The 10867-nt window shown below is 43.5% G+C and overlaps 1 protein-coding gene across 2 annotated transcripts in view; it reads right to left on the bottom strand.

Annotated features, from left to right (window-relative positions):
• Positions 1-1584: 1584 nt before the first annotated feature.
• OGDH (oxoglutarate dehydrogenase) overlaps positions 1585-10867 on the bottom strand; it is a 110380-nt gene continuing 101097 nt past the window's right edge. For both annotated transcript variants that reach the window (XM_068274769.1, XM_068274768.1), the window contains exons 17-23: positions 9988-10166; positions 9802-9873; positions 6814-6939; positions 4789-4861; positions 4133-4296; positions 3088-3242; positions 1585-1902 (exon numbers count right to left, since the gene is read on the bottom strand). In XM_068274769.1, coding sequence (XP_068130870.1) covers positions 1782-1902; positions 3088-3242; positions 4133-4296; positions 4789-4861; positions 6814-6939; positions 9802-9873; positions 9988-10166 — 890 coding nt within the window. In that variant the 3' untranslated portion in view covers positions 1585-1781. The remainder of the gene's footprint in view (positions 1903-3087; positions 3243-4132; positions 4297-4788; positions 4862-6813; positions 6940-9801; positions 9874-9987; positions 10167-10867) is intronic.

Here is a 10867-nt window from a genome sequence, read left to right as displayed (position 1 = left end):
GAGAGTGCACTGAGCTTGCACTGTCAAGTCTCAGTGAACGCGCAAGCACAGAGTAGTCCCAGCCGCGCTGTTCAAGTCTCAGTGAACGCGCAAGCACAGAGTAGTCCCAGCCACGGGAGTGCAATCACAAGAGGTGCGCATGTACAGACCACCACGACGCAGCTCTCACAGAGGGGACAGCAGCGGCCTGGAGAACAGCAGAACTTCCTTGTGGGCCCTGATACAACTTTGAAGGGCTGGAAGAAGCACCAGGCAAGTAAAAAGTTTCTTTCCAAGGTCACCTCATGTATAAAGTTAGATAAATAGCAGTTGTACAATTGCAAATGAGGTATGCAATAAGGTTACCAGAACCACAAGTGTATCCACACAACCGCCATTGTACAATTGTTAATTCACACCATTTTAAGCTGTCCACGCTATGATCCGTTTCAGGAGCGGGTCATAGACGTTTAGCATTTAATAGATTTTTTTTTAAGCCCCTGGTCAGTCAGTTTTTTTCCCTCCAACTTTAAGTATTGGTACAAGATCTGAATAAAATATTTAAAAAAATCCCAGATATCTTATTTATTGATACCCCAGTGGTCCTAGTAGAACCCTCTGAAACAGGTGGGAGGGAGTCAAGGTGTGGCCTAACTGCCAGTTACCCCCCCCCCTTTCCTAATCATGACATGGGGGTGTGGCCAAGCTGCTGTTTAACCACTCCCCACAGGGGTTGCCACTCATTGCTGATAAGGTGCCACGGCAGTGATTATGACAAACTTAAAGAGGACTTTTTGTAAGTATAGTCATTCATGCAGGCTGAAGAGAACCCCTCATCATGTTGCATGCTGGGACAACTACTACTCAGGCTCCCAGAATCACCAATGGAAACAAAATTGCTCAAAAATTGCACAAGTTTGCATTTTTTTCTTTTTTTGCATTTTTAAAGATGGTGGTAGCCTGAATTTAATGCAGCAACCCACTTATCAAAAATGTTAGGTAGTAGCTAGGTAGTATTGTATTTTTTACTTATAATGCCAAGGTTGCGATATGGTCAAACTTTTTTTTTTTTTTTTTAAACTTTGGTTTCTACTTAAGTATTTGGGAGGTATTCAGAAGCCAGAAGACTTTACTATAATCACAAAATGCCTCTATTCAAACACAGCCGGTAGAGCAGCCTGGCAATGCAACCGCACTAGGCTTACGGTTACACGTCCCAATTGCTCGTTTTCTCTTTACACAATATGCTTGGCGGGAATTCTTCAGTATGTGAATTGGGTATGACCCACAGCTGCTGTGGTTCCTCTTCCCCTTTGGAGTAAAAATTTCTTTACATGTATAAAATTTACATTTAAAATAGATGTGGCCTCGTACTCAACAGCCTAAACCCCATTCTTCTGGCTTTTCCATAAGCTTGCCTGAAGTGATGTCAGGACCAGCGCCTAGAAAAAAGGTATTGATGCCAATTACTCTGTTTCACGATTCCTGAATTTTAAAAACAAACCCAAAGTCCCCCCCCCCCCCCCCCCCCCGGCACAGAAATATGCATGTACTCTGCAGTGTGTACACTTCTCTCATTTGCTTGAACTAAAACAAGACTGCTAATTTTAGCCCCCATTAAAATAGAATGTTTAATGGTTGGCGAGGTTTCAGCAGCACGGAGCTGCCTTGTGCGAGTTCTGTAGTAACACCTCTGGCCAGATAAGCATAACCTGGGAGTGGAGAGAGACATCCGCCGTAAGTATATTGATGGATGGAAGGAGGGTGGGGAGTGCAGAAGGAGGGAACAAACAGCTGCTGCTTTATTTGAGGCCATCAAACGCATTCAAGTTGAATGCCGTGTCCAGGAATCTCTTCAGTTCTGTTGCGTGGGTTTTCTTGTTGCCGGTGGCGGGAGCAGCTGCGGGGTCTCTTCCAGCGTACCTGGAACACAGTATCCCAACAAAGGGTTAAAAGAGAGTCCGCAATCAGTTACAATAAAAGTATCTCCCTAGTTAGATCAGTTTTTGCAAATCATTCAGTTTGCTCTTAAATATAATCTGCTGAATTCTAAGGCTAGTTTCACAGTGTGGTGTGATCTGAAGAGCCTACCACAGCGTATCGCATCATTGCATGCAGATTTATTCCTGCGGCAAATAGCGCCAACAGAAAAAGCTACATGCCCCGGAACGTGTACGCAAGAGACGTCAGAAGCATCTAACCAGGCGCACACTTCCGTATGGGAAGTACAGCACACAACTTTGCCGGTAGGCGTATGCGTACTGCACCGTTACTGCAACAATCTATATAGATTGTTACTGAGCTATTGACTGCAATGCTATTGTGCCCCAAATGGTACCGTTCATACTTCTAAGTACTCCTGTCACACCGCGGGTACTGTGGCCTCTCTCATAGAGATTAATGGCCGTTGCGATGGGGGAGCAGCGGAGTACTGTGAAACCTAGTGTGGATAACTGGTTCTTAAAATCCAATGCTTCCTGCCCCAATCACAAGTATTTATCTTGCGGTCATTCGTCCAATGGATGTGAGCAGTTATCCTTGGCATAATATGGAACAAGGCCAAAGCTTAGCTTAAATATCTCCTTCTTCATAACATTTCTACCATGGATTAGTCGTCACTAGACAATTATTACATTGTATCCCGACTTGAGCAGATTTACCACTGGTATATACAGCAGAGGCTCCATAGGCCAGTTCTGCTAGGTTGTAGCTCAGATCCTGAATACAAATTCCTTGCTATCGACCTGCCAAAAAGTAAAGCAGTTAAGCACAATACTGCAAAAAGCTGCTAAAACCTGGCCGGGGTAAATTGGTACTCCACTACAGATGGATGGAAGTTTTAACCCCTCTGTATCCTAAAGCTAAACTTCCCAAAGGTCAATAAATTATGGGAGGCATAACACTGGGAAAGTAAATGGTTTGTAATCTTACAAGTGTTGACTGCAAATCTTTATGCTAGGAGGTCACTCCACACTGATGCCTAAGTTTACCTCCTATGAAAGTCTGACCAAATCCATACAACACTACTTCCCTCCTGTATCTTCAGGAGACCTGCCAGTACCTGCAGTGTTCAGATTAGTAGGGAGAGGTGTGGAATTCACCACTTACCAGACAGGTTTAGTGCGATGTATTGTGGTGCGTAATCTTGGCTTCACGTAGTCATAATAGCCCTGATTCTTATGTTCCTCTTGGCACCAGACAATCTCAGCGTTTGGATACTTGTTCACTTCCTTCTCCAACAGATCAAATGGGAATGGAGACAGCTGGAGGAGTGGAAAACAATGTCAAAAATTAAACACATTGGCCCTTATGATCTGTAGTTAATATGAAGTGGAATTTTAAGGCTCCTCTTTCTGAGCAGGAGAGACAACCAGTGCAAGGGTTTTGCATCTGTATGAACAGCTGCAGGAAAACACTGCTATAAAAAAAATTTTTTAAACCCCCCCCCCCGAAAAAAAAACCCAGTAAAGATAAATCTTCCAATTTTCACTACATAAAATGTGTACTTTCAGAATTCAATCTTGGGCCTGAGAAATGCGCTTCTGTGCATTTTCAGCAACACATCAATGTTAGTTACATTGCTGTAAAATGCACGGAAGCGCACCAGAGTGGTCAGGCCCTAAGGCCTCTTTCACATTAGGTGCGGTGAGAAATCTCATGTAAACGCATGGTCAAAAACGCATCCATTTGTGCACGCTTTAGTGCGCTTTTTTTTTTAGCATGTTTTGCTTATTGTAGAAGTTGTCAATAAAGCTTTGTTTTCATATGGAAATTTATTTTTTGGGGTAAAAACCACACACGCTTCTATGTGCTTGTATGCGCTAAAAAATGCACCCATTCACTTGCCCTGATGTGCGCTTTACAGCTCAACGCACAGAAATGCATGCAACACTACGTTTTTGTAACGCAGCTCAGCGCAGTGCAAAGATGTGAACAAGGCACATTTAATTACATGGGAAAATCAATACCTTGCAGAACGCATACGGCAGTGCGCTGTGAAAAGTGCACAGAAACGTCCCTGATGTGAACGAGGCCTTAGGCTTTGCGCTTTCATGGACATAGATGTTGTATTCTCAGACTATTAACAGGAAGTGTTAGCACTGCACACACTTATACCAGAATTCTTACTGGCATCTCTGAAACTCATTCTCACCTGTTCAACTCGAGTGATGGCCACCTCAGATTCCATTTCTCGGGTGCTGCGCTCTTTGGTCAGGTCATAGTATACTTTTCCTGCGCAGAAAACGACACGCTTCACCCCACTGGGGTTCTGGGAGGCTGGCCCAGCATCCGGGATCACTCTCTGAAAGTGTGTGCCTTCAATGAAGTATCAAAGCGCAGGCATTAGACAGGGTAGCTCAAACTGAAGCCGCAGTACTTGTTTAGGGCCCTATCACACTTACCGCGGTCGAGTTGCACAAAACTGTCGCACCCCGTCGCAGAAGCAGTGATAGTTCTATGGGGATATCCCATTTAACGCGATGGCCGAGGGTCTCATTGTGAAGACGCAAGAGTAACTGTGTGCATTTCAACCCGGAAGTGAGGCATGCTTTCACTGGAAAGTACGTCTCACTATATGGTCACACCACAGCAGTGACGGGCGGAGTGACTGTACTGTTGCAATGTATAACAATCGCAACACAACTGAATGCATGAAGTGTGAAAAGGGCCTAAGTAATGACAGTACTGATGAGTCATCATATCCCAAAACACAAAAAAACTTTACATTTTTATGTGTTTTGGTGGGAAGGCAGAACCTTGGAAATGCATTTGGTATAAATCTTTATATAGCGGGTATACACGTCTCACCTGCTAACATGTCATCAAAGCTTGACCTGGCTTCAGGGTGGCGAAGAAGAGACTTTGGAGTGAAGACTATCAACTGTGAAATGAAAAAGATACCAAGTAAGAAATGCAGACAGTAAGCCTTTCACTTTACAAACCTTGTAACCCACATGACAAAAAGGAGAAAGGTATATTCTTGTGCCAGCTTTATCCAGTGTAAAATGTAAGGACACTACAGTATATATACATATATACACACACACACACACACACACACACACACACACACATATATACATACATATACTATATATATATATATATATATATTAAATCACACACATACATACTGTAAATACAGGAAAATGATACTGCACTATACTAGTGATAAAGGCAAAAAAAAAAATACACAAAACTAAAAAACAGTCCTGAGTCCCAACATGCCTGGCTCATGTCCCTGTTTTTGCCATTCCCTCTCTTACCCTGCACATCTGTTTTTCTTTTTAAAAGTACTGGTGAGAATGGATGGAGTACCTCTCCATAAGCATTTATTATTTTTGTTGGCATATGTAGAGTATTGCAGCGTTATACACGTTGCATTGAAACCGTGCAAGTTAGAGCGGGTCCTATAGATTATCGTCTCTCAACGTTAACAAAACTTGTACCCTTTACTGAGTGGGCCAAGTATCTGCTACCGTGGGTAACATCATCTTACGTACCCATTGACACATACATACACATATATATGTATAGTTTTTTATTTTATTTTATTTTGAGTGCTCTCTAGTTGAATACAAATACTTTTTAAACATTCTTTGACGCTTTTAATGAACTATAAGGCCTCATTTCCACTTTACAATGCCATGCAGGTGGCCATGTAGTTGTACATAAACACACAGTACCTGCGCTGCTCTCATTCACTGATAGTAAGTGGGACAGCACTGTGCTGGAGATTACTATGCATGCAGCAGAGCATTATCTCAACACACTGCTCCACATACATGGGAATATCAAAGGGGGCACACTATAACGCTGCTAAAATGTGCACAGCAGCATGTAAATGGAAATGAGCCCTTAACACCTGTGTTCATTTAAATAGTATTTAGAAGTTTTTCAAACACCAAACTTACGATGATGTATTGACTATGACAAGTTTAACCGTCACCTGGGCCCAGGCCCGGATTTACCCCACAGGAGCCCATAGGCACAGATGTCCTGGCACCTTAGTCTTCGCCCTCCATGAACCTACAAACCCCAGATGAACCGCACAACAAGGTGCTGGCTGTCCAAGCTGTCACTTCTCTCTTACTTCCCTTGCCCTTCAAAGGTAGCTACAGGTGCCGCTTAGTATAAGGTAACCAGAAGTAACCTTAATATTAAGTAGCTAGAGGTGCCCCTAAGTATTAGGTAGCTAGAGGAACCTCAGTATTAAATAGCCAACGGTGCCCCTGACTAAAGGGAGATCTTGTTGGCGTAATGCAGAGAGCTGAGTGAGTAACCCCTCATTTACACTCTCATCAGGACCCTGAATAGCGCAGGAGGAAGGGAGGCGCTCAGCGAGGGGATTGAGCTGCCTTTCCATCATGAGGCACCTGTAGGTACATGCCTACAGTGCCTTATGGTAAATCAGGTCCTGCCTGGGCCCTATTGAAGTACCCCAGGGTACACGTACCATCTGTTGAGAACCTACACTACAGAGAACACTGGATTGTTAAAGTGTCCTTTTATCCGTTGTTCTCCATTGCAGTAAACTGTACAATTTTGTGTTTAGTGTAAACTCAGCCTTTAATTAACTTAGTGCGGCAAGCAATGCTTATTGAGGTGTGAGAAGTGGTACAGTAATGACATACCTGCAGTTATTAGACAGTCCAGCATTACGAAAACAGAAACTCTCAACTTTAATGTGTATATAACAAATCTAATATCCTCCCATTCAGGTTTTTCTCCCTGTCATGTCTATTATGTGTGAATCTCGATCACACCTGTGCTTAGTTGTTTGTATCGTGTTTGTTTAACTTGCTTTCAGAACTGAGGATCTTTTCAACTTACTGGTTTACGGAAGGGGAGCAGGATTTGTCTGCGGAGCACGTGGAAGAAATTGGCAGGAGTGGAGCAATTCACAACAATCCAGTTGCAGTCGTACAGCTGGCGGACAGCAAAGTCATCAGACGCCTTCTGTTCACAGTGCACAAGTGACAACAGTTAGCTCAGACTGTCATAGTGTGCATGCCGAAATACAGTTCATGTAAAGTACACACAATCTGATTCAAGATACAGTAATTATCTGGGTGATTTAGTCAGTGCAACAGAAAACTGTGATGTGTACGGTGTGTGTGTGTGTGTGTACGGTGTGTGTGTGTGCGGTGTGTGTGTGTGTACGGTGTGTGTGTGTGTGTGTGTGTGTGGTGTGTGTGTGTGTACGGTGTGTGTGTGTACGGTGTGTGTGTGTACGGTGTGTGTGTGTGTGTGTGTGTGTACGGTGTGTGTGTACGGTGTGTGTGTGTGTACGGTGTGTGTGTGTGTGTGTGTGTGTGTGTGTGTATGTGTACGGTGTGTGTGTGTGTGTGTGTGTGTGTGTGTGTATGTGTACGGTGTGTGTACACGGTGTGTGTGTGTGTGTGTGTGTGTGTACACGGTGTGTGTGTGTGTGTGTGTGTACACACGGTGTGTGTACACGGTGTGTGTGTGTGTGTGTGTGTGTACACGGTGTGTGTACAGTGTGTGTGTGTGTGTGATGAAGGAGGGCTATAGTGCAGACATGTGGAGATCTTCGCCTCATAAAAGCACATTCTGAGTGGGTCAGCGTCTCTCCCAAATTCGCACCACCTCAATACATTGGCTTCAATTCATCAAAGGGTGTTCGATAACAAAACCCCAGTCCTTAAAATACCGCATTCGGTATTTTACACTTCACTGTGCTAATTCATCAATATTTTCCCATGTGTGGTAGAGGTTCGTAAAGTTACCGAACTACTAGGCTTCAATTCATCAAAGGCTGTTCGATAACAGCAGAGTGGTGCAGAGCAGCTTGGAATGTCCCTGTGTTGTTACAAGCTGATAACAATAGAAGGCATCCAGACATCCCTTTAGATGTAAAGGTGTTATAGTTACTGTTATTTATACTGCCTCTGCTGCTCTGAATCTGTCGATCAGTCTTTCTTAACATTTTATTTATTTGCCACAACGTAGATGAACTTCCTGGAGACATTACAAATGCCATGCTTGGTGATTTCACCACCAGCATCTTTGCATTATCAAACAGGGCCTGAAAGGGTTACACCACCGAAGGGAATCTGGGGATATATTTTGACCCGTTCTCTCTGCTCACTGCTTGGGGGGTCTGAAAGCTCACGTGGAGAAGCCTGTGTGACCTATCAGCGGCACTTGCAGGAGAACAGGGGCTGTTTCTATTGGCTGCCTGCTCCTGCTAATCATGAAAACATTCACACAGAAGGCTTTCGAAGCCTGTAACGACAGGGGAGAGCTTGAGATAAACACCGAATGTGTTATCGAATGTGGGAACCTTGATGAATTAACATTTGTTGAGCACATGTCGGTAATTTATCTCATTGCTGTGTCATTTCAGCTTCTCATTCGGTAACAGCTTTGATGAATTAACATTTTCTAAAGTGCTTCGTTAAGTCAGCTGTTTTCAGCATTACCGAATGCGGTAATGCTTGATGAATTGAAGCCATTGTGTCCTTTATTTCTTTTACACCAGCTCCCCCATAACTAACTGTGGCCTGGCTTCCCTCAACCAGCCCTCCAACCCTAACTTCCAGTGTAGTCATTTAACCATAGTACTCCCTGAGAGAGAAAAAGCACATTAACCATTTCAACCGCACGGACGTGAGCTTCACGTCCGCAGCGGCAGCAGCTAGACCTGCAGGGACGCGCTAGTCATGCCCCTGCAGTTTGGGGGGTCTGCAGGCGATTGTGCGGGCACATGTCCATGATCATGCTGCTGCGGCTAGCAGGGAGGATTGGCTGCAGGGGACAAAAGTCCCCTGTGCCAATTCGAGCATGTCAGCCGAGAATAAACACTGTTTTTGTTCAAAAACTGTGTTTATTCTTTACATATAGCTCCCGCTGCTTATTTCTGTCAGTTTCCGCCGCCGATCGTAACATTTATGAATGGAAATAATATTGCCATTCATAATCTCCCTGCCACCGCCTCTGATTGAAGCCTAGGTCACTAGCCCTAGTTACAATGCAATGATACATTGTATCTTATTAGCTAAAAGGATTTTTGCTCGGCGGAGACATCTTGTGGCCAAATAGTAAAATACACCTACTGACTTTAGAGAACAAAAAAATAATATCTATGACAAGAGGGCATATAATTATTAAATATTGGGCTAACAATTAGCGATGGATGTAAAACAGAAAAAATGCACCTTTATTTCCAATTAAAATATTGTCACCATACATTGTACTAGGTAGGGATAAAATTTTAACGTTGCAATAACCGGGACAAATGGCCAAATAAAATGTGTGGATTTTAATTATGGTAGCGTGAATTATTTTAAAACTATAATCACTGAAAACTGAAAAATAATGAATTATTTCCATTTTTTTCTTATTACTCCCATCATAATGCATTTAGAATAAAATAATTCTTAGCATAATGTACCACCCAAAGAAAGCCTAATTGGTGGCGGAAAAGACAAGGTATAGATAATACCGTTGTGATAAATAGTGATAAAGTTATTGGGGAATGAATAGGAGGAGCGCTCACAGGTGAAAATTCCTCTAGTCCATAAGGTGAAAAATACCCGTGGGCTGAAATGGTTAATACAGTGGCCAATCACCAGCAGCACTCTAATCAAGCTGCCATACCCTTAGAGCCCATACAATGGATTGTCCCCAGCAACTAAACACAATGTCCGTTCCCCAAAAGCACTGCAATACAATGGCCATTCTCCAGCAGCACTGTTACACATCGCCATTCCTCCGAGAATCCCAGTACAGTAGGGGTGGCCTAGCAGTGTTACATGGATACTGCTTCCGCCAGGACTAATCATGAGAATGACTTACAGGCCACACATCTGAGTCATCGTTGCACATTTGTAGGAAGCGTTCTGGTCTAGCAGAGGAATGTTCCGGGCCCTGAAATTCAGAGAGAGGCAAGGAAGAGTTGGAAACAATCATTAAATATTTCCAAGGATAAAAGTAAATCGAAAAGCTCCGCAAAGAGCAATTAACATGCTCAGTTGCTCTTACCATGCCCTCCATGCCATGTGGCAGCAGCAACACAATTCCATTCTGTCGCACCCACTTGGCCTGTCCAGGGCAGATGAACTGATCGATAATACACTGTGCTGTGTTGTGGAAATCACCAAACTGGGCCTCCCAGAGAACCAGTGCATTTGGGCTGGCCATAGCAAAGCCAAGTTCAAATCCTAGGAAGAAATCAACAATGTGCAAAGTGAGAAAAAGAAACCCCAAACAACCATGTAAACACCGCAGTTTTTCGTTTAATAAAGGTTTATTCCAAAAATTGAACAGGTTTAACAAGATATACAATATTCAATCCAAAGCATCATAAATGCACATCACTGGTAACAACCAAATCACAGTAGTGCAAATCTATTCCAGACAGCAATATATCAAAGATAACCAGTGTTCAAGTTAAAATTTTCCCATTTGCAAACTTCAATATAAACTATAAGAAAAAAAAACTAATCTATAGGCAGATTCAAAACCTACAATAACAATAACTAATGCAACCCAAAAAACACAGTTTTTATCATAGAGAGAACATATTCCCATCTAAACATCTATTGTGTTGCTGGGCAGATATGCAATGATTAAGTCTTTTACATGCACTGTTTAACCACTTGCCGACCGCACACTCATACCGTGCGGCGGCAAAGTGGTAGCTGGAGGACCAGCGACGCACATCTGCGTCGCCAGGTGCCTCCCTAATTAATAAGGAAAGGCCGCTCGCGCGAGCGGCCGTTTCCTGTTAGATCATGGAGCGGGTCTCCGTTAATAGCCTGCGAGCCGCTGATCGCGGCTCGCAGACTAAATGTTTGTCTCCTTTGTTTACATTGAACGGCGCTGCTGCTACAGCAGCGCCGTAAGGCAGATCGGCGATCCC

This window comes from Hyperolius riggenbachi, chromosome 3 (assembly GCF_040937935.1).
Source record: "Hyperolius riggenbachi isolate aHypRig1 chromosome 3, aHypRig1.pri, whole genome shotgun sequence".
NCBI classification, from domain to species: Eukaryota; Metazoa; Chordata; class Amphibia; order Anura; family Hyperoliidae; genus Hyperolius; species Hyperolius riggenbachi.
The sequence above is the reverse complement of the archived record's forward strand: the minus strand, read 5'-3'. Positions and strand labels throughout refer to the sequence as shown.